This window comes from Rhamphochromis longiceps, linkage group LG22 (genome assembly GCF_057381845.1).
Source record: "Rhamphochromis longiceps isolate RC_006_pf linkage group LG22, R_longiceps_female_GT1.1, whole genome shotgun sequence".
Taxonomy (NCBI): Eukaryota; Metazoa; Chordata; class Actinopteri; order Cichliformes; family Cichlidae; genus Rhamphochromis; species Rhamphochromis longiceps.
This window is the reverse complement of record NC_140577.1, coordinates 11,145,396-11,172,363: the sequence shown is the minus strand read 5'-3', so window position 1 is coordinate 11,172,363 and position 26,968 is coordinate 11,145,396. Positions and strand designations below refer to the sequence as shown.

Genomic DNA, 26,968 nt, shown 5'->3' with positions numbered 1-26,968 from the left:
CAAACCTCCTCAAACATGTTATAAAGATGATTGCAGCCTTTTCCTCTTCGGTGTCCAAGCACCTGCTAAAACACTCAGAGCAGAGACTATGATCAATGCTCATAGCAGCTTAGCTTAAATCTATGTTATCTGTATACAACAACACAAGGGTCTATGCTTGTTACATCATCTTTAGGGTTTCACTACCTCATAACTTAAAATTTAACTCAGTACTGTCTAAACCTTTGTATGTATCGCACATTGCTTGAAACTGTGCAATGGCCTAGAGACTGATTGGCAACTGGATGGCAACAACCAGCTGCTAGGGAACATTTAGCATTACCAGATCGTTTCTGTGAGGTTGCAAGCAGGCGCTGTGAAATTGATTGCTAAGCCAAAGTCATGCAGACTGGTCAGCAAACCCCTGGTAACAACTGGCTGGTAGGGAATTATGTGGCTACAAGACCTTAAAGGTCACTCTCAGATAGTGGGTAAAATTTAAATGGAATTTATCTTGTTGGTCAAAAGAGAGTGTACAGGAAGTCAGATCCCCCCCCATGCAGCTTAGAGGAAATATTTGTGAAATCCAGAGGTTGCCCATACCCTTGAGAAGACGAGGAGGTTGGGCTGTGCTGTGTGACTGGATGTGTCTGTGCAGACATGCTAGTTAATATGTGTTAGAGTTTGTATTGTTGATTGTCATTTATGCTTAGAAATATTTAACCATAGATGCTTAGAGGTGTATAATCAATTGTGTAGTGATAAGTTGTGTGATCTTTAACAGGCTACAGAGGCTTGGTGTGTATTCCACACTAGAATGCACACCTATATCCTGGGAGCATGGGAAAGTTCGCATCTTGTTTTAATTGTTTTATGGTAGGATTAACGTAGCTACGTCTGTTCTAGTCTAAGTGCTTTTCTGTTTAGATGAACTGCTGGACTTCCTCACCGGGGGGGGGGGGTCTAGTCTACCCTCTTCCTGACCAAGGATGTTTGACCCTTTGATCAGCCACACACACACACACACACACACACACACACACACACACACACACACACACACACACACACACACACAGGCAAGGTACTCTTTGTTTGTATGTAGACGTCGTATGTTAATGAACCTATGCATATTCATGTAACCTCAATAAAAGGACAGTGGTACGGGAGGACGGACGAGAGCGACTGGGGTCAAGCGAAGGGACGGCGCTCTGTCCGGTCTCTCCCGTGCACGAGTAACATGAAGAACTTTGCCTATTTGTGTCTTGCTTAGCAGTGTAATTATATTGTCTTCAACGTTCCAGCGGATGGGTTCAAGCTACAAACCTATCAATATGGAAAGGAAAAAAAAAAGAAAAAAAAAACATGAATAAAAACTCCTTTGCTGATACATTATTCATGTTTGTAGCTTCTAGGGGTTCCACATGAGTGGCCACAGTTAGAGTTAGCACCGGGTTTCAGCCAAACAAGATGCTGCACAGTACGTGGGAGGGTGGGAGGGTGGGAGTGGGGTGCGCTTGTATGTCTGCGTGCGGACAGGGATGGAAGAGGCCGGGCAGGAGGTCCGCCTGAAGGCTTAAAAGGAGAACATTCACAGAGGAAAGCAGGGGGAGAAAAAAAGAGTGGGAATGGAAAGACACTATTGAATCAGCACTACTTTGCTAAAGGGAACACACACACACACACACACACACACACACACACACACACACACACACACCTAGAAGCATACACAGCCATGCACATATGCATATGCAGATACACAATTTAACACACATACAGCTCAGACTGCAGTGTAAACGTAGCACATACTTGTCTGGATTTCTGTCTGTCCCCTTGTGGGCTACAGTGCAAACACTTCACAAGAGGTGAGCAATCCTCGGCTGTCTAGGCCACATGATACACAGAAAGATAGCAGGTATATTCGGACTTTACTAGCTCATGCTTTCCTTAAGCTCCTGAAAACTCAGTGATCCCAGTAGTATACTTGTGTATTTATAGACTGTCAGCTATGTAGCTATGGGCAAATACTCTGTAGTCACCAGATACTCCACAAACTCCTGACTGGACTCACTAGCTAATACATGTGCTTTCTTTCACACAGAGACACATGCAGGACCTCAAACTTTGGCCTATAAGCTCAATAAAGAGGCAATGATACAAAAAAGAAAAAACACTCTGCAGGCTGGAGTCTCATGTTTGAAAAGTGTTGGAAAAGCACTTTTCAAACAATTTTTTTGTTCTTTTTTTCCAAGTATATGAAAAGATCTGAGCTCACATCAAAACATTTAGATCATTTAACAAAGTTCAAATTAGCATTTCGAAAGTCAAAGGAGTATCATGTCGGGCTATTTCTGTAACTTTCCACAGAAGATGCTCTGAGATGCAGTTTGAACTAAAATGAACTTAGAGCTTCGTTGTAGGATGTTTTTAGTTCCTGCTCTAAGATAGCTAAATGGTGCTCGTTTGTTGAGTACCTAACACTAAATATTAACCAAAGTGTAATTTCCAAATTTGCATTGAAGCGACCAACACTGCCGCCTGCCAGCATTTATACCTCTACGGGCTGCGCTGACGTGTCATGTAGTTGCATTTCTGGGAAAGGTGAACATCAGGTTAGGGCGTAGAGTTTCAACAGGGTTAGAGTTTAACAGTGGCATAAATCCAATATAAGAGTGAATGATCCGGGCATTAGAACATGTTGATTGGTTGAATACATAGCACACATGCCAAACTGCTAAAGTGTTAGCCAGTCTGTACATGACACTAATGTACATACTATGAAGTTCAGGCTTTGTTGAATCTATATGTCAACGGAATTACAACCCAAGCTAAGCTTGTACACCAAGCTTGATATCGCTTGCATTTCTTTTGGCAATGCAAGTGCAAGGAGGAAAAAAAGCCCTTAAAAGGTATGTAGTTCTCGGTGGAGCTTCCCAGTGGGCAGTTCCGAATGTGCATCCAGGTAGTGGGAAAAGGTAGAAGACCTCAAATTGATGTTGTGTTTTTCCAACAAACATAATTAGTGTGTGGGAAGTGAGTGGGAAAATGAGGAAAAAGGTCATACAGTTACATACTTTCCTTAAGCAGGCAAAGATGAATAAGCCTAAAGCCACCAACAGCCGGAAAGAACACATCCATGTATGCAGCCGCTCAACATGTGCAACATGAACTCAACCTCATGTGCGTGTAGTGCATCTGTCTCCTAAGCCCTTTCCCTTAAAAATCACATATTTGTAGACGTGCACAGCGAAGGTACAGGAAGTCTTAAACTGATGGCCACTCAACAGATTCCAGCAGAGCAGCGGGTATTCAAGTCAAGTGTATCTCACCTCGGGCTGATACCTGATACTGCTGTTCAAATCGTGTTCCCTGATTTTCACACTCAGTACTAACTGGCCCATTTACCAAACGTTTTCACTGCTGCCATCCACATTCCCATCTTATTACAGGATCCAAATGTTGCATAAGGCGAAGGATCCATAGTTCCGCTCATTAGTCCCTCTTCAGATAAAGGCACGACTTGCAAGCGACCTAAAAAAAGACACTTTGAAAACAAAGCGCTGCCATGTCCCAACTTTCTGGGGAAATAAGCACTTCAATTCACTCCCACAAGGAAAACACACCTTGTCGAGCTGCTAAACTAAGCAGGATGCTCTGCTGTTCTTTCTGCCGCACACTTTCTTGCTTTTCCCCCCCACACCTCATTTTTCTGCTTTCCTATTTTCACCTCAGTGGCTCACATTCAGAGTCACTGGCTTTCCCCACTCGAGTTACCCATCCTTTACTGACTTTTTTTTTTTTTTTTTTAGGTCTGCTTGTATGGAAAGGATGCAGTTGGATAGGCACCACCAGTCATGACGCAGCAGGGCAAAAATGAAGCCACTGAACAAGAAAAAGCATCCTACAGCTTGGCAATACAGCCACAGAAAGAGCTGCAGATAAAGCAGCAGAGCACTGACTTACAGGAATTTGCACTTGATCTGCAGACCAACTTCACATCAACCTGTGGAAAAATTTCACCAAGCCACTTATTATTTGAAGTGCCAAAACTTCATGAGAAGTAATCCATTTTCCTAACTTTTCGCACGCATTCAGACATGAATATTGCCCATGTGGGCTTGTTAGGCTGTGGAAGTGTGAGACAGAGGAAATGACTACGTAAGAGAGGAAGGAGAAGAAAGAAATTGCAGAGAATACGAGTGGGTGTTAATTTGAAATATCCAGCATTACCACCAGCAGCTGCACTTTGTCCTACATCGCCTCTCAAAGACAAGCATGCACTCCTTTGCTTGATCTGAAAAGGAGGCCCTATCAAACTCATGAATAAACACCACGCAACAGCACCGGCAAACAAGCTGCCAGGGAAACTGGGAGAAACAGCGATAAACCACCATAATTCCTTCCTTCCTCTCGGTCAATCACACACCCACGCTCTGGGCATACTGGGACTCTCCTTGGTGAGACCAGATGCCTTCTTTCCTTGTAACCATATCCTCTCATCCTCCACAGCCACCTCCTCCTCCCTGTTAGATTTGGCTAAGCCACTGAACCGTGAAGTGTTGTGAAATCTGCCAAACCAGAGCCTGGTTGTCGATGGCTGGAGCTGTGCGAGCGGCCGCTGTTGCCAGTTGTCGCCCAGGATTTAAAACCAAAAGGAAAGAGATGCAGACAGGAGGAGAGGCCACCGCGGCGGGAGAGGGAGGCTTGATGGAGAGCTGTGAAAACGAGGGAGTGAAAGGGGAGGCATTGGTGTCAACGAGGCCCGGGGGTTCCCTCTGGAAAGAGAGCAAACTTCGGCACAATGGAACCCCTCTAGGGGCAGCCCCAACTTTTACACCCTAAGAGTGGAAGTCATAAAGCAAGATGAACCAAACAGGGATAAGAGCCCTTCCATCAGTCTGCCAGGCAGCCCGAGCTGCTCCAACAAAACCTTCTTTCTCTCCTTGAAGCCTTGGCCCCTTAAACACTGAGCCATGCACACATTCTTCAGTGACATAATGCTTTTTTAAGCTATTGCCCTCTTAAACTCCTCCCACTCCAACATCACCACCTCCTCCCCATTCTCCTTCTCTTTGCTCTTACTCAGATTTCCTCCCTTTGCCATTACTATTTGAATATGAATACCAGGAGAAGGGTTAAGTGTTTGTTTTTACTCTTGCGACAGAGAAGTGAAGGAAGGACGCCAACGTATAAGTTGACGTCAAACAGTCCGCCGTCCCATTGATGTGCCGTCAGTAGGTGTTTGCCGAACAGTCTCTCGGGGCCGTAAAAGCTGCCATTCTGCAAGGCCATAAAAACTAGCTAACACCCCACCTCCTCCACTCTCCCCTGCGGAGTTGTTGCAGTGTCTCAAGGGAGGCACAGAGCTCCCAGGAGGGGAAACCTGTAACAAATATTGATGGACTTACGGTGTAATCAGTGTGGGGGGGGGGGGGGGGGTTCCCCCTGGAAGGAAATGTTTATATTTCTACTAGAGGTCTGTGTGAGTGCATCTAAAGGTCATGGTTTCTGCCCACTGATGATCACTGATAATAGAACAGTGGTTGGGTGATCCACAGATTGGGAACCAGGCAGTCATTCAGCCCAAAAGGCAAATCCCCAGGATCACTGGGCTGCCGGAAATCCAGCCACCTCCACACAAACACACCCTATACAGTTTTATAGCAAAACGATAACAGCTCTACAATTACAGCCTAACTTACTCAAAGTGAAACCTGCGTCTACTTAACTAGTCCAGACTAGAGCAAGAAAAGGAGAGAAGAATGAGGGAATAACTGTCTCTCTGTTCAGTTGTGACTTTAAAGGAGATCTTTTTTTGATGACCACAGTTGATACGAAAGCAATGCCGCTGAATCCTAACAATAAACTTGGGAGTCCCACAGCCTAAACACTCATAAAACGCTCCGTAAAGCAACCCTAAATAAATGTAACCCCCATGCACTGCTGCAAGAAACTGGCAGTTAGCGATAAAGTGCAGCAAATATGTGTCAGACGTACTCAACAAATGATAGATATTTATGGGTTAGAGAAATTTAAATCCAAGGACACGTGGCGAGAAAGACTACAGCGACTAACGGTGGGAATGTTGGAATGATGGAGACGGGAGTGTGCGCTCACAGCGGAGTTGTCCTGTCTCGGCATGCCCCCACGCTACGCAGAGAAAACCGAGATGTGAGAATTTCTCAAAAACTTAGTCGACCAAAAAAAAAAAAAAAAAAAAAAAGGGGGGAGAAAAGAAAAGACAGATGTCAGAACTCAGTCTCCGTTGTGCGAGCCGAACGTGCAGACAGCAGCCGTATCTTCCTTTCATTCCTTCACTGCGGAGATTTTAATGAGAAGCCAATCACGCGTCTGTCCTGATCATCGCTTTTTGCCTCAGCCAGTCACATACCTGTCTACTTTAATTGAGTTCACAGGGATCCAATCAGCTTCGTTCTCTTGCTCCTCTTCCCTTTCTGTTCTGGGCTTGTCAGAAAGACGCGCAGCTACTCACTTACCTGTCTGCCTGCAAACTTTTTACATCACTGCATCGGCACTAGTTAAGCCTGAGCACGCTTCAGTTGTGACAGGAAGGAGAAAGAAAAAAAAAGAGAGACAGGGAGAGAATAGAGAGTTAACTTTTACCGCTGTGCCTGTGTCTCTTATTAATTCATTCCTCTTAAACACTTCCTGACAGTCCTGGGAAGGGAAGGCGTTTTGATGCCTTGTTATTTCTCACTCTTTCAATTACAGTTACCACGAGCACAACAAGCCCTTGGACCTCTTTCTTTCCTCCAGAGTGGAAGTGAGCAGTTTTTAATAGAGAAAATGATGCCAGGGGCTGGCCCACTGCTGTGCTAATTCTCCCATCGATTTTCATTTTGGGGGGGAACCCTCCCAGCTGATCAATCTCTCTCCACCACCTAGCCAGCTGCTGGCCTGGGAGGGGGTGCGGGGTGTTGCACTTGGACTGCGCCGTCTGATCCGATGTGTGCGTGTGTGTGTGTGTGTATGTGCCGAGTTCATGTCCATCCAACCCCCCTCGATTCTTCCCCTCACTTGCTTCCCACCCCTCCACCCCTGCCACCTCATCTGAGGCCAGGGGCGGCTTGGCTGCCCTGATAATCCCTCAATGAATGTGGGTCAGCGAGTGGGGCTTTGCCTTCGTCACTCAGCAAGGGGACAGACAGCAGGGTCGTGACCCCAGCCATCCTGTGCGCACTCGCAAATACACACACATTCAGACAAAGGGCCCAAAGGGGTGCGCACGCACACACTGGCGTGAATAGATGAGCTGCCACACACCAGCAAAACTGCACCGATGAGAACGAGTAGAATGTGAAAGACACACAAATGGAGATGAGCAGAAATCAAATGATTAGGGAATTAATTGAGTTAAAAGAGGAAGTAAACTGGTAACGCTTTTTACAACAGGTGACCTTCTATTTTAGTAAAGACTTTTTAAAAAAAGAAAATCAGGATGATGAGTAACTCAACCCTTTCATCTCAGTTATCTTCTAGCTTTATTAGCCTTAATTTGGGGGGTTTTTGACTATTGATTAGACAAAACTACATTTGAAGCTGTTGCTTTGGGCACTGGATACTTGAGATCAATAACTGGTTGATTAAAGGATGATCATTAGTAGCAAGTCTAGCTAGCATATTCAAAAACCTGGTCAACTGATTACAAAGGCTTGTAATGTCTGACAGCAGAGGTTCAGCTCCTAACAGTTTTCACAAGTGCTCCATCACAAAACTGTGTGGATGTGCTAGCTTCCTCTGGTTTATACTGCTGGAAAATGAATATCTTTACATTTCTGACTGTTTGCTGCAAAGAAAACATGAGATGGAAAGTTGGAAAGAGCTTTTTTCTTTTAGCGACTTGCCCTGCGTGTCCCAAAGAGGGGCTGGATCCACTCAAACACACAGGAAGATGGTTGGAATGAGAGGAGAGAAAGACAGATAGTGAAAGTAGAGGGGATTTAAGACGGATAAGATAACGCAACACAACAAACAGAGGGTTTTATGTAGTTATAGGCTTAAATATGTCTCTTACACACATGCACACACAAAAAAATATCAAAGAGTCCCAATTAAGCTGCACCACATTCAGACTAATTATTCTCCACATCATTAACATTCCCCATCACGAGTCGAGTACTTTATCTAAGAGAGAGCAGGCAATCATGAAATATTCATGATTTATTAATCTGACTACAGAAAAACAAACAATGGCAACCCGGGGAGTGTGACACCCTCTCCTGCCAAACACCGAGGTAAGCAACACGACTGTGTCTGCTACTCGCTCCGCTCTCCAACAGGAGGCCGCTATCAGGCGACGCCGCCGAGCTGACATTCAGGTGAATGTCGTTATTCCCACTCACAATTTTTGTTCTCTCGTTTTTGTTTTTTTGTTTTTTTAAAAAACCTGTGTTTAACCGAGATAAGGTGGAAAGGAAATGTTGCTGGTTTTCTTCACTTGGCCCAGATCAGCTACTGTCTCTCACTCTGTGGCGCTCTGTCAACAATGTGTCAGACGCCACGTTGCTTTGAATTTAAAAAAAAAAAAAGACGAAGAAGGGGAAAAATATCCTATGAAAATGAAACTGTGGCAGGGAGACAAATCACATCATTGCTTCAGTTCAGTGTTGCTCGAAGACAGAAGCAGAAGAGGGGGGAGAAAGAGAAAAATGAAGATAACCAGAGTAAAAGGAGAGAAGGTAAGAATGGAAAGTAAAACAGAGACAACAAGGGTGGGGAGGGGGATGCAAGAGGGCCAGAGGCCGGCCTCTCTCCCCATTTCTCCCTCTCAGCCTCTCATGCTTCCAAGATAATTTTCTCAAGTGGGAAAAATTTCTGCTGATGACACAGTTGTGGAAATGAAAATGCCACAGTGCCTGGCTTATGTTACCGTCATTGACTCCTAATGGGAAAAATCCCACTACACGCGCAATTTTCTGGACTCTCCGTTTCTTTCATTCCGACATTGCTGCCATTATTATCACTCGATATCACACCCACTTGCTCATCTTCTTCCCCTTGCGCCGTTTCGAGCACGGGCATTTGCAAACACGGACGCGTTTCCCGTAGCTCCTCTTGACATTCTCGTTCTGTAAATCTTTCCCTCTACCTCTCCTCGTCGCTGCCCTCCCTCTCTCGTCGGGGTTTTCAAGTCCCCCGGGTGACCTTGAGCGGCAGCTGCCAGTGAAGTAGCTAAAGTACAAAGTCAATACGAGTCAACAAAGCTGGTTAAGTATTAAATGGGGGGATGATGACGCTGCAGTTAGCCGGAGAAAGGCTTCAACGAAGGGGAAAAAATAAATAAAAAAAGAAAAAAGGACATGCTCAGTCAGACTTTAATGGAACACTCAATGATAATAATGATGTACTTTCAGCAATTCACTCCACTGACATTAGATGAGACTATACGTTTGGTTTCTGCAGGATAATCTGCTTGATAGTGAAACAGAGAGCAATTACAGTACTTACACGGTTGATTCACTGCTTGCCTACACACACACACACAAACTATGCATGCTACTGCACAGAGACAAATGCAAAAGTATGAGGTGTGTTAAAATGATTCTTCAGCCCTTGTTTTGTCACATAACACAAAGGAAAAAGCTCACACCTGAAAAACCGTGGGGCATGACACATGCTTACCATTTAACAGAATCGGGAACTTTATTTTGAACTCCTCAAGTCACGAAGAACAAAAAAAATTATAATAATAATCCCCAGTTTGACGTATTCCTCTACAAAGCAAAGCACTGCTGCAGAATTCCTCCCAACATCAACTTTTTTCAACTGCGGAGCCGTAATAGCCTTTCACTGTCCTCTCCCTGGATTATTGTCAGCAGCCCTGAAACTCAGTGGATAATGTAGCAGTGAATGGCTCCTTTCATCAGCGCCTGGCCATGGAAGTGGACCAGAGTGACTCCAATTGAAAGCTATTGCGGCTAAGAAAATCAATTGAATAAATGTGTGGCGCGTGGTGCGTTTGTGTCTGCGTGTGATGAGTGTGGGTGGGTGGGAATCAGTTTTGGTACTTATATACCGGCTTCCACTCTGCCCTCCTGCTGCATACCTTTGTAGAGCAGCATTCCTCTAGAAGGCTGCAAGGTCAAAGGTCGGGAAAAAAGAAGAACATGAATTTGGATGCAACACCAACCGTGGCACCGTGTATGTATGCATGTAGGTATGTGGAACGGTGACCGATTTCCTTCAGGTGTAGGATCAACCACTGTCCGCACAAAATACCGTGTGCATTTAAGAGCCATTTAAAACTAAGAATCGCATTCTTCAGTGCGATTAATGGATTTCAAATGTTGCTAAAACACGTCAGATTAGTTTGCAAAGTGAAGCTATGACTGGTCATGTGCCAGTTTATTCTGACGCATCACATGTTCGATCATTCACTTTCATTTTTTAAATACTGCCGAACTGCACTTTTCCAACTTTATAGGACTTGGTTGTTTACAACTTCCTGTCACACGGAAAAGAGAAGCGAGTGATTGGCTAACTTAGAACCAACACTATCCTGGCTTTGATTGCACTGATTGCCTCCACCTATTTAAAGTCTGTGTTCCATCATATGATTTATTCTTTGGGATCAAACTTTGAATTACACTGTACATTAAAAGCATCCAGGTACTGCTCACAGGTACATCCAGGTACATGCGCTGTGCAGACACTCTGCTTTGGCAGCGGTCTTGCTTCAGCTGCTAACAGCTGCTGTGACACGTGTGTGCATTCCTGAGTTCCTGCACTGCAGCGTCCCCGCATGGCATCGCCTGTCCGCCCTCAGCCTCTGGAAATGAAGCACTGGCAAACACCAGAGGGTCAGCTGCATATAGATCCATTTACCTTGGAGAGCTACGTCAGGGTTTTTGGCACCCAAGGGGCTTTAAATTTGATTAAGAGGGAGGCATCAGTTTGATTAAATTTAAACAGGTTGCTAAATCACAACAAGAGCAAAATTTATGCGTTGCCTCGTTTGTGCCAAATACCAGAGAAAACTAGAAACCCGAGAACTTCGATAACCTGGGGAAAAAAACAAAACAAAAACAAAGAAGACTAAAGCCACAGAGAGATGTACGGATTGACAGCCCAAATCTAGCTGCACTGTAAATGTGCTGTGTAAAAATGTGATTGGATTTATTGAGTTTTAGTGGGAACAAAAATCAAATACAGCATTGCAGCTGGAAATGAAATGACTGAGATGTAGCAGTATTGATCAAAATTAACTCGACTGTGAAACGCGCTATGGCAGAAAGAATGGGCAGTGAAGACTCAGGTTTCCCTGAACCACTGCCATCAAGCTGGATCAATCATCCGATTACGGTGCTGAGATCTTCCAGAGGCAAAGCCGCCTTTGCGAGAATGAGGCCTGATCCTTTAGCAAACAGAGCCACGAGAGGAGCAGAGGTAGGCTGTCCAGAGCCGACTGGAATGTCAGATAATGGATGGCATATCTCTCCAGGTGACACCGAGCCCAAGGCATCCAGGGAGATGGAGAAGAGGGGAATGTTGGAAGGAGAAGGAAAAGGGGATGATGAATGGATGGACAAGTGCATGCTTGTGAAGTTTTGTTAGAGCTTTTTTTTTGCATTACCAAAACGTCTGGTAAGAGGTTCCTGAGTGCATACACACTGGTTCCTGAGTTCACTACAAGTTCAAGGAAAGTCACTTTGTCTCTCAACCAAGCAAGTGCCATCTTTCCCAGCAGCTCCTTTTTCTCCATCTTTCTGATTAACAGAAAGCGAATACGTCTGTGTTAACTTCCCATATGCTGCCCATCTGTTCTTTCCCTTAACCCTGACACCAGGTACGCGCACACACACACACACACACACACACACACACACACACACACACGCTGTGTGTTACCACACGCCTGGAGTTTACTCTGGATTCTTTGCAAACGCTAGGATCCACAGGTTGATAAATGCAAATCAAGCAGATGCTACTCACACACAAGTGAACCTGAGCAGTCGAGTTCACCGCTTAATCCAAATATGTGAACCTGAGAAAACATTGCCCCCTATATTAAAACATATCAAACACTCGAGTACAGCTGCTGATCCCAAGGGGGAATCATTAATTACCACTTCGACAAAACCTGATACCTCCAGAATTAGAGGTAATCAACTGTCCCCGGGGGCTAAATGGAAACCACGCCACTAACTCCCAGAAATGAAAGTGTAATTAACCCATTTTGACTGATTTATTCACACTCGCGTTCAACCAAACATGTTAGGCACGGCAGCCAACGTAAACTACACTGCATGCACCTTCAACTGTAGGAAGCTGTATTTTTTTGTCATGGCTGGGTCATTTTTACCTCTAATTTCAGAGCCCAAAACTCCCATGGTCCAACTTTCACTTAATTTGCACTAAGTACAGGGTGCAAATCAAACATGCCCATGCATGTCCTTTTAAAAGGCTTCAGTAGGGAGGTGGTGGTGGTGGTGGTGGTAGTGGTGGGATTCCTTCATAGGAAGGGAAGAAGTGAGGGGAGGGAGGAGAGGAGGGAGGGGTGTCCAGAGAGCCAACAGCCTGGCTGGAGATCTTTTACCTCAGGTAGGAGAGGGAGAAAGGAGCTGGGGTGGAGGGGTAAAGCAGTCAGATATAAACTATGACCTGGAGTTTTAGAGGGGTGGGTGGGTTCAAAGAGGTTCGGGTTTTAAAAAGGTAATGAATTCAATGGAAAGCAAACTTGTGAATGTTGCTGATCAGTGTCTATTTTCAGTTCTGAAGGACACTTAATGAGTTCATTTGAAGTATTCACACACACACACACACACACACACACACACACACACACACTCACTCACTCACTCACTCACTCACTCACTCACTCACTCACTCTGTGCCACAGCGTGAGAACTGTGGATGATGCGCTCCTGCTGCGCAGTTTGGAGTGATGACAGCGCAAATAAATAAATAAATAAATAATAACATTTTTAAAAAAAAATGTAAGCACTGATTAAAAATAATAACCAACAGATAATCACTTTCCCCTCTACTTGCTCCAACTTACTTGTCATACTCTGCGTTGTCCTTGTCGCACCGTGCGTCTTTGTGCTTCTGCCAGTCTTTGCCGTGCTTGCAGGTGGTGAGCAGCACCACGTCCTCGGCGTTGTGAACGTGATATAAGGCATTCCTTGTGTCCGAGCCGATGCCGGTCAGGTAGCGCTTCCCCTTGAACACCAGCATGTATTTTCTGAAAGGCGGGATGGAGTTGTACTTGAGGTACCCCCTCTCTCCACCCGTACGCGGGTGCTCCTTGGAGAAGAGGGGGATGGACACGTCAAAGTTGGGCCTGAAGTTCTCGGTGCTGATGCTGGCTTTGGCCAGCATGGCTTGACCGATGTCGAAGCCCAAATCTTCCGTATAGTCCGGCCACGTCCCCGAGTACAAGTTAAATATAAGGTGGTTCCTGCCGTCGTTCCACAGGGGCAGGTTCTGGACCTTGGTCTTCAGGTTGTGGACGTATTGAGGGGACAGCTGGTCCCGGTCCAGAGTGTCCAAACTTAGAACGAACAAACATGCCTGTCCAGGGTCCGAGGTGTAAAACCTGGACCCCTCGATGGTCGATAAAATATTCTGGTAACTCTCTGAGATCTTCTCCCCCTTCTGCTGGGGGTAAACATAAACTTTGAATCCGTTCTTTCGACACAGAGAAAAGTCAAAGCAGGAATCCATGCGACACCTTTTGCCTTTGTAAACACTTGTGTTGATGTCCCTCTTCTGCCTCGGAGATATGTGCAGGTTGTAGTCCTCGGTGTCGGTCTGATCCCAGGGCAGGAAAAGATGTAAAGGGTCCGAGAAGTGAGGCCAGGGCTGCTCGGGCCGGTGCCCGTTTCTGCTGCGGTCATGCCGACTCCTGCTCGCCGCTGGAAGTTGAACCCCTCCGAGGTAGAAGAGAAGCACTAGACACGCACCGGCGGAGAGCAGGATCAGGTAACGTTTTTTGGCCTGCATGTGTCCTGAAAACAAGGGCGAGTTGTTCAGGAATAAGAAATGTAAAGTGGCCCGAAGTTAGGCTCTCACTAACCCTGACTACACCGCTCCATCCTCCGGCAGCCTCCAAGGATCCCCAACCCCCCTTCTGCGTATTCGGTTCCCAAATCCAGCAATTGATCCAGTGCATGTGGGCGATTTTAGAAGTCTTGTCCCTTTCTCCCTCTTCTGTAGAGTTTCACCATATCGCACAACGCCTAGCAGCCGGGCTCTGGTGCACCTACAAAGATCAGCGCTCACCGGACCCTCTCGGACACAATCATATGCAGCCACTCTTCTCTCCTGCACTTCTTCTCACCCTCATTCAGCCTGGCTGCACGGAGGGTGGGGGGCTATTGAAATGGAAAACTGTCAGACAGCCGCCTGGGAACTCCGTCCTCCCGGATAAACAGCGGCTGGGGTCCCCGAGGCTCTCCCAGACGTAAAGGTACAGCCCGGATTGGATGTTAAACTCGGCAACACGCTGACCGGGCAGTGTAAAAACACATCGGTACGGCCACCACGCGTGTATCCAAATACCTCTGGGTGAATTCGTCCGATTCTCCCACACACCCCCTCCTTTTCCCCTTTTTATTGCTCCATGGTCCCGTGTGAGGAGAAGCGGAGAAAAAAAAAACCGGGGACTCGTCGTAGCGCAGGAGGAAGCTCAGCGGCACAACTGTAACCTGACGAATCCCTGCATTTCTCTTATTTATTACAACCTCCCCACATACGCGCTCTTATTCAATAAAAAGCTCGTCGGCGAAGAGCCGCACGGCAGGCGAAGTTATCCGGAAGACACGCGGGTAACAAACGGTGACCTCAGACTGACTAAATAGCTGAGAAAATGTTCAAAAAGACGGGATTCCTTGATCCTAGTGCCCAATTACCGAGTGCTCAGTTGTTCCGATTGTTGGTCGCTAACATTCCAATCCCGACACGACGGCAGCCGACGCGACGCCCCATCGGCTCAAAGACGCCGCCGATTGGTCAGACTGTGGGAACGGAAGAGGCGGGACTAGCGGAATGCACCCATTCATAACCGGAGTCTTCCGCATGTGCAAATTATCTAATTGTAAGCCTATATGGAAACTGGAGCTTTGCCAGAGAGCAAAACACTCTCAGTTTAACAGAAGCTGATAGCGTTCGGGAGGAGCGGCCCGTCAAAATCTCGCGGAGATGCTCGTGCTGTTTGCGGCTGGATCAAACGTTTTCTGTTTTACCCGCGCGTGTTATATTCAGTTGTCTTTTCTGCATTTCTCCCACAGTATTCTCCGTGGCCTGTTTATCCTTTAACCTGAATGTGCCCAACTTTGATGCTGTAGACAGGGAAAGACTGAAGGGAAAACGACAGACAGTAACTGAACAAAGCAACAGTAATCAAATATTATTGAAATCAGTTCCTGCTAAATTACATACAGTTTCACTTCTTCTTTCTTCTGACATTATTCCCGTTTTAGAGACGGATGTTTTTGTGACTGTCTGTGTGTCATTTGTCAACTGTGATTATTAATAGCTGACAAAAGAAGTTAATGAGAAGTCCGCCAGGTTTTTGCTTGATCAGTGTGCGATACTGCACATTTTTTATTAATCCGATGCCAAGTAAATATAGTGTCAGTATTGCCGATACTAATACCGATACTTTTTGGGGGTCAAATTATGTTGTTAAAATATAAATAAAATAGACGTGACAGTAAGCACAAAAAGATTCAGACATTTTTTGTAGTGTTTGATGCATAGTTTTTACATTTCCAGTAGTAGTAGTAGTAATAATAATAATTATTATTATTATTAATTTATCAAAGTTTAGTGGGCTACATACTGAGCTTACTGATCCTATTGCACTAATATCGGTCCAGTATCGATTGCTTCAATGCTATCGATATTTACGTCAATGCATCCACCTGAGAAATGCTTCTTCAGAAGAGGCCACATTTAGTCAGTCACAGATAGACGTGACTCTGTGCACAGCTGCTCCATCCTGTTTGATAGTAGTTTGGCTGCACATGCTGGACAGGATTCCAAAGTGTAGGGTTATTATTAGGGGCTAAGACCCCAAGAACATGAATGCAACTCTGCAGGCAAATATTCGCCTGGTTCTCATCAACCTCCAACACTGACCTTTGCCAGTGCTGTTAACAGGCTGCTGGCTTTGAGCACGGCTTGTTATTCAGTATTTGTATTTCTCACAGACTTAATAATATTACCTGCAAAGTCCACAAATATAGCTGTGTTTGAATAAATTAATATCATAATTGCTCAGCAAATAGCCTCCTAATTATATGGAGATTTATGGCTGTAAACAAAAAATCTGCTGCAGTCACATTGTGTTGTGTCTCAACAGCCAGACCACCAGGACAGCCGGTCCAAGGCATTTATTTTCTTAAACATTAGCTCTATTAACTTGATGCATGGTCTATTGTTAGACGGGTTTTCATGGAAATCCCAAATCACCTACCCGCAGTCCTGACTGTGCAAAGAGAAGGAAAATCCACTCAAGTAAGATAAGCCCTTTGTAATTTGCCTGTAACAAGTTGTAACACCGATATCACCCAGGACTCAACATCTGCTCAAATGAGTGATCTCATTGTTCATTTGTACCAGGGCGCTAAATGAGAAGAAGTTGTCGGAAGTCAACCCCGGGCCAAAGTTTTCTCGCATCCGCTTACAAACCAAAGTGACACAGCAGAGGCGACCCGCTTGACAGGGAAATTAATAGCAGAGGAGTGGTTCTCGCTGAGTGTCACCATGCCTCATAAGCCCGCATAATCCTCCCTACTGCCGTATGGTGGCACAACATTTGGGCTGGGTGAAGAGGCCATCCTCATTTTTTATCGGCCAATTAGCTCAGAAGAGGGGGAGTAATTAGCAGGGCTGGCTGGGAGACAGGCCAGGATCCTGAGGTTGGCCAGTGCTCATCGTCAGAATATGTTGGTGATGAAGAGGCCTGGGTGCTGTTCCAGAGGGCTGCTCTTGTCTTCAAAGTTGTCCCGCTTAATCTGATGTCCAGCAGTCCAAAAATGCTTCACATTTTTCTTTATGCAAAATGTGGTTGTTCTGCACCCCCGGTTTAACTCCAATAGTGTCTTCTTGCAGCAGTTCCTGCACCCTTAGAGCGTCTTACAGTTGCCATACTTGCAATGCCGCTCTTGCCTTTGTTTATGCCTGGGGGGACTTTTCTCTCTTAATTGCTTGGAACTCTAATGAGACTAAATGACACTGGTTGCTAAATGACACTGGAAACTAGGATTGTGTTAACCAGAGAATTTAGTGTAATTTGAGACGTGCTCTCTCAAAAGAAAGCTTGTATCTTTTGAATGCAGTGTGTGCACATCATTTCACATTTCCGTAAATCAGGTGAGACAGAGAGACGCAGTTGCTTGAGCAGAGGCAGCTGTGTTAACCGCTCACCATCAAAGGCACCACATACCCTCCCCAGTTCATCCCATGTATTCCAACTGTTTTGGAACATTTTGTGGCTGTGTGGTCTCGGCATGATTGTGATGAGGGCTGGGAGTCGTTCCAGTGAGCTTTGCCTTGCTCCGCTCGCTCATCCTTCCTTGTGTATGCTTCTAATATTCCCACCACAGAAAAAATTCCCTGCTACAGTGACGCTTTTGTCTCGCTTTCCTTCACAGGACTGTATTAGGGTGGAGATTTGTGAAGGTGAGAAAGCCTTTGGTCGCCTGTGAAGCCCTATAAGGTGGATTGTGCAACACTGTCACGTAAAACATTCCTTTTTAATCAGCCAAAAAGAGAAAAAAAAAGGATCTGAAATAAAGAAAAACATGTGCTGATTTTCTTCCCACCCCCTTAAACGCAGCCCTGATGACAGTGTGATCATGTGCAGGGAATTTAAGAAGTAGAAGTGACTAGTTTTTACTACCAGGAAAAGAGAGAGGCATTCAAAGGCTATTAGGACTATTTGGAATAAAGATTATTAAAGTAATGCTACATAAGTTCACCATCACTAGAAAATGCTTCCCAGTGTGTAAATGGCCAAACATTTGAGAAGAATATATGGGACTGTAAACCATGTCTATAGAAAAATATTACACATTTTTAACATGGAATGTAACAAATTACCTGTTAACAGCAAGCAAATACTTCCAGTCTCATATGCAGCATTACTGCACAGCTAATATGATTCTCAATTTGTAGATTTAATAAATGGATGAATTTTTGCTTGTGCAATCTCTACATTTAATATCTTGACCTGGGTACTCATTTGGCATTTGAATAAAATGATAAGATGCTACACAGTGTTGTCTAATGAAAAAAAAGAAGCAATAATTTCTCTTATTTTAAGCCGTGACTGAGCAAACACGCTAAGAAGGTAGTTAAACAAAGACCTGGATTACCGGTGGACTGACTCTCCTTGCGCAGATAAACTGTGTATAAAACACTTCCCCTCAGTGATGGCAAGTAGCCACGATAAAGACTTGCAAATTCAGGCTGCGGTAAGCAAATACCCATGGCTGAAAGGTAATCTGTGAGTTCAGAGAGTTTCAGGCAAAAGGAAGACAAAACAGCCTTTGGGCTGCTGCTGATTGGTCGCTGATAAACTCCCCTCAGGATGATGTAACAAGCTCGGCTTGACAAAGGGCATGTATGTGTGTGGTGTGTATGACGGTGCGCGCAGGCTCTTATGCCCCAAAAAGACTGGATTTCAGGTGTGTTTGGGTCCATGCACCCGGCATGCGTATGCACTGGAGACTATATTTTGCTGGCTGTCTGTGTGTGCATGTATACGATGAGTCACAAATCTTATTGAGTTTGCTTTTAAAGCCTGTGAAGTCCCACCTAATACCTGGGAATAGAGTTCCACTGATGTACTGTGCAATCTTGGCTACATGGTCTCACTGGGAGTGTGCTCTTCCAGCCCAACACTGCCGCTTTTATTTAGAAGATTCAGAAAATAACACAAAAGCTTTCAGAGAGCTCTTATTGAAGCATTTGTCTTGTCACCTGCTTTACAATTCCCAAGTGCTATATTGTTGCAAAGTTTGGGTGGGTAAAAGTTGAGAGTCACGGAGATGCAAACATATTATAATGAAATGCTGGTCAAAACAGTGTCTGCGTTGCTCAACCTGAGGCAATAAATTAATTCCACATATTCTCATGGCTGACAAACAACAAACGGCACAATGACAAACAGGTCAGAAGTTTAGCTTAAAGAACTGATGAAGCTGTGGCAAGTGAGTGGGAGTCAATCTGGACTTTCTGTTCTGACTGCTAGCCTCACGGACTGCTCGAGGCTACTGAATGCTAAATGGTGTAGCCTTGGCTATCCTTTCAAAGTGCTGCTCATTCCGTGTGTGGGATGCCTAGTAATCTCCTTATTCTTTATTTATTTAAAGCGACCTTTCGACTCCCGAGCCGAGATTGCTTTGGGCAAACTGAGCTGGGTTTAAATGTTCGGGGGTGTGGGAGGGAGGCCATCGTTTGTTGCCAGGGCCCTGAGCGAACCGCGCTCAAACTCTACAGTTTTAACCCCAGAATTCTTCTGGGAAGCGCAGGCTGGCAGGCAGCGGCAAATGAAGCGTTTCAGGTTAGATGTGGTGATAGGTTTTTGTCCTCATTAAAAGAGAAATCCCTGCCACTGCTTCCTCATTTGTATTCCACGGCAATTCATTCGAGGTGGATTTTGATTTGAGGGATTTGGATGGTATAAGGCCACTGAAGCCAGGAGGAGAAGAATGAATCTTGTAGCTTCATCTTACGCAAAGCCCTGAAAGAACAACTTTACATATACTTTTCCCTCACTTACTTTCCAACTTTGCTATTAAATACAAACCCTCCGCCTTGGCTGAGCAGCAGGAAAGTATTCCTGCATATGGAAGGGTCTAACCCTCGTCCCGTGAAACACCTATTCTTAAGCACACTTACTGCTGAATGTGCCAATCACTTGAAACATTGGCCCCACTTCAGGGAGCTGAAACATAATGAGTGTCAGTATCATTAAATCTACCGTGCTGATATTAAATCAGTATCATTCAAAGGAGCTCATGCTGATATCATTGCTTCAGAAAGTGCTGATGCTGCTCTGGGACCTGCAGGCTCCAGTATGAAAGGATTTTGCATCCATTCAGAGATTCTCTAATTCCCCCAGGCACTACACTGCACAGTAATCCACTTAATTTACAATTACCCATGCAAGCCACACTCATATGGAATGATAAATGGACTCAAGTAATCCTACGGATAGAGCTTGTGAGTGTGGAAATCAGACCGTACTGTACACGATGTGTTCTGTCGTTCCATCATTTGTCTTTATATACACAGCAAGGTATATACACAAGGACCGCTCTCAGTTTAGTATGCACACCCACATACTGTATTTACAAATATATATGCTGGACGTACCCCATGTATCTCCCCTGTGCAGACTGCATGAATTCCTCCCTGCCTTTGAGGAGATGCGGGGCTAAAATATGGCTGCGCAGAGTGAATGCTAATGTTTTAACCTCCCTCCTTGTCAGAGATCAGAGGAGAGTTTGCTCTTCTTACCCCTTTGAACTTTAACCTGCTTTTTAACTCTGCCAACCTTTATCTTTGCTTCATCTGCAGACGGAAAAGGTTTTTGGTGGTTTTTGCGCAGGCGACAAAGCATCTACAACCAGGAGAGAGGGGCGTCGTGAGGTATAATGTTTACTACGTTCACCGTGATTTTGTTAATTGTTACTGACTGCAAAGGAGCAGATTCTAATGCAAATATGAGTTCAACAGGTATCTAATCATAAACCAGAATATAGGGCAAATTGAAAATGCAACTTGCTGATGATATTGGATGAAAAGTAAACAACTGTCGCGCTTCAATTGTGCAAGCATTTGCACAATTCAGAGTCCATTAGATATTAATAAAGATATACTTGGTTTTTCAGGAATCAAAGACATGTACCTTGCCTAAAAATATTGAAAGACTTCCCCTTTATTCTTTTTTCCCCCTTTGATTAAGTGCTATACTGCTTGTATCCAACTTCTTAAACGTTCAGTTTGTGTTCATGAAAAAGAAAGATGAGTTGCTGAATTACAAGAAACACTGCTTTGGATCAACTGGCAGTTGATCCAAAATGCTACAACAAGAGTACTGATAGGGACTAAAACTAGAGAGCATAGCTCTCCCATATTGGCTTCTTTTCATCGGCTGCCTGTTAAATCCAGAATCAAATTTAAAATCCTTCTCCTCACAAGATCTTAAATAATCAGGTTCCAGCTTATCTTACAGAGCTCATAGTACTGTAGCACCCCAATAGAGCACTTTGATCTCAGACCACTGGTTTACCTGTCGTTCCTAGGGTTTTAAAAGTAAAATGGGAGGCAGAGCCTTCAGCTTTTAGCCCTGTCTTCTATGGAACCAGGTCCCAGTTTGGATTTGGGAGGCAGACAACCTCTCTAGTTTTAAGATTAAAGCTTTCCCTGTTAATAAAGCTTACTGTTTGAATTTTTCCTTAGTTATGCTGCAAAAGACCAATGCTGCTGGGAGCATTTTGTCTTCACTCACCTTTTTTCACTCACTATGTGTTCATACAACACTCTACTTTACCCACATTATTTTAAATCTCTGTCTGTCTTGAGTGTGTCTCTTTCCCTATTTTCCTCTCCTATCTCCAACCAGTCACAGCAGAGTCTGATTCCTTCCTGTTAAAAGGCAGTTTTTCCTTCCTACTGTCACCAAGTGTTTGCTCATTGGGGGGTTATTTTATTGTTGGGGTTTTCTCTGCATTTTTGTGAGGTTTATAACTTAAAATATAAAAAATCTTGAGGCAACTGATTTGGCGCTATAGAAATAAAACTGAATTGAACTGAACTTCTTTCCATCTCACTGACAAGAAGAAAGCAATCCACCATTGTGGCAGGAAACAGCCTCTGCCATCACTGACCATCAAAAATACAGACTCTGTCACCAAACAACTAATAGAGATTAAGTTGGAGATGAAGTAAGTTACCAAGTACAGGGAGGGGGGGTTACTTTGTATATGCACGTTTCCCTTTAAGGCAAATAAATCTTATTAATCTTATTCTTTGTCTCTCTCCGTGTCCACATGACATCCATCTCTGATTCGCTTGCTCCCACAGATCTCTCACTTTGGTCTCCCCGACACATTTGATTGGCCTCTATTTCAGTTTCTAGTGAAAGACAGGCAAATCTATCTCCGTCTTTCACTTTTTAATCACCGTCTCTTGCTCGTTTCCTTGTTCTTTCTTTCTCTCTGACTTAGCCTCTCTGACCCTTTGACTCAGTCAATTGTGCTCCCTGTACCTCGCCCCTTTTCTCTGCTTTGATTCACACGTTTTAATTGCCCATTCTCCCATCTCCGGAATTAATGAAATCTTTAATCATACAAAGATTTATTAAGATTTAGACTGGTGGGAAAAGAATGTCGAACAGGAAGGAAAAATGAAACAATATGTGGTATTTAGCTTCTTGCAGAGAACAGCAGATGTTGATAGCAGTGATTAACCTACAGCCAAATAGCTCAATCGCCCCTCGCTAACAGGAAATAAATCACACACGAACCTCAACAATCTCAAATGAGAAGCATGTTTTTCTCCCTCTGCTTTGTGTATCATTCGCTGTCTAAAGCCTTTGAGATCAACGCTGTGAAGGAAACATGGTAGATCAAAGTCTTTTCCCTCAACCCCCTCTTGCTGCAGTCCTCATGCAGGGAACGACAGATGTGGGTGATGGGTTGACGGCAGAGAAAACAATGCAGTGAAAAAGGTTAGAGTGACATGTGAGGGCATGTTATGACTGCTGCTTTGACTTGACAGTGTAGGGTTAATTATGGATGGCCTCCTCTGTTGGTGAGGGCTTAACATTACAGTTTTTTCTGATTGCTTAAGCACATTTTTTGTAACTATTGGCTAATTTTGCAAAACTCTTCACACAAATAAGAAAACCTGTCACCCAATCATCAAAACATTGTAGTTCTCTTGCAAAAGCAAACACAGCTAGATTAACTCTTCACACCTTCGTAAAAATGGTGTTTCCGTATCAAACAGTACACACAAGCCATCATCTACTAAGCACACAATGCGCCAACTGCACACTGATGGTATGAATACAAAACACATCTGGCTTTTGCTTTCTCTGTGCACAAGGTAGGCTATGTCAGTTTGAGCTCATACTTCTGTCATAGATCCATAAGCATAGAGGGATCCAAACTTCAAGTACTGGTGTTTATTCAAACACATCAAAACAAACACAAGTGTTCATTTCCAAGTATAGGATTATTTGCAATCGCCATAATGACTATATGGGTTACTTGGTCTGCAGTGAACATGCTTCCTCTGCCCCAGCATCTGGTCATCTAGCAATTCTGTAAAGTAACAATTTCAGTATTTTTACATCAATGGTATTGGTGTGTTTCTCATTGGCATATGGCAGTGCTACAAATCTTTGTGCGAAGTGACTGTACTCACCGATTCTCATTTCAAGATGTCCTTATGGTACTTGCTACAGTGTAGCGGCTCGAGTTAGGCTGGACCCGTTGGCCAGCTACCCTCAGGGTCATTCCACGGTTGATTACATGGTCCACTATTGTAGCTCTGATGTCATCAGCAATTCAATTTCTTACTCTTCCTACCCTTCCTCTCCCCCCTCCTCATCTTCCTCTCCCCCTTCCTCGTCTTCCTCTTGCTCCTCCTTGTCCTTGTCGTCCTCTTCATCCTACTTCTTCACCTCCACGTCCTCTTCCTCGGCTTCCTCTACTTCTCACTCTTTCTGCTCCCTCCATTGTACTCCGCACACACAGCTTACCTGTATTGTAGTGCTTAGGCTGATTGCAAAGTGAACTAATTATCTAAAAAAGTTTTCACATGTGAAAGTGTGCCAGACAGTTGGCAAATTAGTGTTAATGATAGCCATACATGTGTATACTTTTGCTAGGAGTGTGTTGGAAATTTGGTAATTGAGTGTTGTGCAGTGAATTGTGCCTACAGTTTTGCAAAGTGTGTGTTACAAAATTGCAAACTGAGTGCAAAGCAGTTTTTGTGCTTTTAGTTTTGCAAACTCAGTGAGTGGTTTTGCTATAAGTCTGAATAGTTTTAGAGATTGTGCTACAGGAATCACAGTTAGGGTTTAAGCATTCAGAAAAAACTGTAAGTTGCACAGCCTAAGATAGCCTGGCTGCCTTCTGGCTATGTGCGCATTAGGTTCCCTTATGTTTTATTACTGCTCGAGAATGCATCGGGCCGGTGGAGTTCCACTCAGGATTTTCTGACATGGGAAGTTAACAACAGTTTTTTAGCTGATGTTTTATTGCTGACACATTTTACTAATGGATTACGAGTGAAACACATCCCCTGAGTAACGTGGAGCTGATGTAACTGCTTAACTCGCCCGACTGAAAAGAGGAACCAGAGACTCATGAAGAAACACATCTAATTCCTTCTTTCCTCAGCAATGCGATGACAATCTATTCCCTATAAAATCAGTCCGACATTACGGAGAAACACTTCCACTTCTTTCAGAGGGTGAGATGAGAAGATTGATACCAGTGTCATGGGTACCTTAGCGTAGTGCAAAGCATGAAAGTGTGTGTGTGTGTGTGTGTGTGTGTGTGTGTGTGTGGGGGGGGGGGGGGGGGGGGACGGCTAACTTAGGCGAATCAAAACTCACTAAAACTGAAATATATTAGCACAGAGTTTCCCACACTGAGTCACACAGAGCAGGTATTGTAATACATGCTGTCAGTTTATCTGCACCTGGCAAACTATGTTGAAACAGGCAAAAGCTCTTCCACAGAGGACAGACGTCGATGTTGTTTCCACATACAATAGTTGCCCAGTCAGAGCGTCTCTTACGAAACTAACTATGAATCATATTATTACAATAAAGAGGCCAAATACATGTTTCTGTTGTTTAAATCATTTTTAACTGACTGAAAATGAATTTGATTACTAAATGGCTGTGAACAAGTCTCCAATCCAACACTCATAAGTCATTTACCTTTACTTACATGTACATTTTGTCCCATTAGTTGCTCGGTGAACCTACATGACTGGACTGTTAACTCTTTACCTACTGATGTCTACATTTCAAACCTACCGTGCTATTGAATCAGTAGGTGGTTCAGGTAGACTTTAGAGTGTCAGGTTAATAGCTTAACCTTCCTTGGATTTATTTTCTTAACTTTCTAACTCTTTTGTGTTCATTTCATTTTGTTAATATTGATTAAATATAATATAATATAATATAAAACAATCCTTATACACGAACATCAACTTAAAAGCACAGGTGTAATTTGAGAAACACACTGAGCAAACGGTGCCTGCTAAGTACCTACTGGGGAACAGTCATCTATAGGAACAGGAATATTGAGATACAGCAGCGATAACTTGAAGAAATTGTTTAGGTTGATGTCTGGGCCATTGTAATACCCTCATTTTTTTCTTTTTCAGCTATTCTATTGTAAACGTGCAGCATTGCTTGGGATTATCATACAGTTGTAGGTATCAGACAGGTGGCCTCACATTTGACTAGAATACTTTGGTACAAAGATGGTAAGGTTGGGCGATATGTAAAAAGTTTCCAAACAACAGTCGTCAGTTTAATAACAATGATAGGCGATGTATTCGTGCAGATTTTTTGATGGCACTGTAATCATGCACTGACTGATTGCACACTGGAGGAGAAGGCGCAGATAGAAGTGGACTGTTACCTCAGCGAGGCGGTCGTAGACAGAGAAGAAGATCCGCCGGCTTGGTGGAAAATGCATGAAAAATGTTTCCCATTGATATCACACATGGCATGGAAAGATCTGTGTATACCAGCCACAAGCACCCCATCAGAACACATCTTTAGCACCGCTGGTAATATTGTTAACCACATCCAAAAACCAATCAATCAATCAATCAATATATTTGTCCAGTCACCCAACCCTAGTGCACGGTCTACTCAGTGACTTCAAGGTGCCCAAATCATCACCCCTACGCCACTGTGCTTGACAGCTGGTATGAGGTGTTTGTGGTAAAATGCTGTGATATGCTAGCAAACATCTATACTTTGGTCTCATCTGCTCAGAAGTTGTTGGGAAGTCTTGTTGTTCGATAATATGCAAGTCTGTTAAACCTAAGCCATGCTGCCGTGTTAGTTTTAGAGCGAAGAAGCTTCCTCCTGGCAAACCTTCCAAACAAGCTATACTTGTTTAGTTTTTCCCTTCTTCTTTTTTTCTTTTTGACTCTCCTTTACAATTCAGAGCCATGATGGTGACTGTTGAGAGTTGGTAAACCATCCAGCTACTCATAATGAGCATTATGTTGCCATGTTTGTCAGCCTGAAGCAACTTATGGACACGCAAGTGGAAGAACAGAAATATAAAATCTAAGACAGCCTGTGCTTCTGTTCCAAGGAGATGGTTGCTTTGATGGGTTTTATGTTTCCAATTATGTACGGGTTACACAAACAAGAAACAGAGTATTAATCAGACAGCTTTAGTGATAGGCATATTTATTCAGTGTGTACATGCATCCTTAACACCTAAGTAGGTCACTAGCTTTAAAAAGATGAAGAAAACCCCTGTTTTTACTAATGATTTATGCGCACACGTATATATAAATCAACAGATTATTAACCATTTTCTGTTGACGCACCGTTTCATTCCACACTATAAATTTACATCAAATTGTTCAGTCAGGGATAAGTAAGATATGCCCAGTTTATTTGATTCATTAAAATCGGTGCCTACAAAAGCACCACTGGAGGGTCTGCTGTGTTTTCACAAGACACTGCATATTCATAGGCGTTTGATTGCACAGATGCCATAATTAGCTCGGCCGGGAAAAAGCATTCTGAAGAGGTTCTGCCCGAGTGTATCTATTTAAAAGACCTTGTTTTTGTATTGTTCACAGAGTTTTGGATCGGAATGAAATGATGTCAGGGTGGAGGAAAAAAGCCTGAAACATTTAGTCGATTTACTGCCTCACCCGTCGTGGAAAAAGTTGCTCAAGCCAGAAAAGTAGTGGATTTGTCTCTGTTGTCTGCAGTGTGAGGAGTAAT

The 26,968-nt window shown here is 44.0% G+C and overlaps 1 protein-coding gene across 1 annotated transcript in view; it reads right to left on the bottom strand.

The window, feature by feature from the left end:
• ext1b (exostosin glycosyltransferase 1b) overlaps nucleotides 1-14,918 on the bottom strand; it is a 137,241-nt gene extending 122,323 nt beyond the window's left edge. The window contains exons 1-2 of the mRNA XM_085395209.1: nucleotides 14,021-14,918; nucleotides 13,004-13,952 (exon numbers count right to left, since the gene is read on the bottom strand). Coding sequence (XP_085251335.1) covers nucleotides 13,004-13,952; nucleotides 14,021-14,039 — 968 coding nt within the window. The 5' untranslated portion in view covers nucleotides 14,040-14,918. The remainder of the gene's footprint in view (nucleotides 1-13,003; nucleotides 13,953-14,020) is intronic.
• Nucleotides 14,919-26,968: the final 12,050 nt, after the last annotated feature.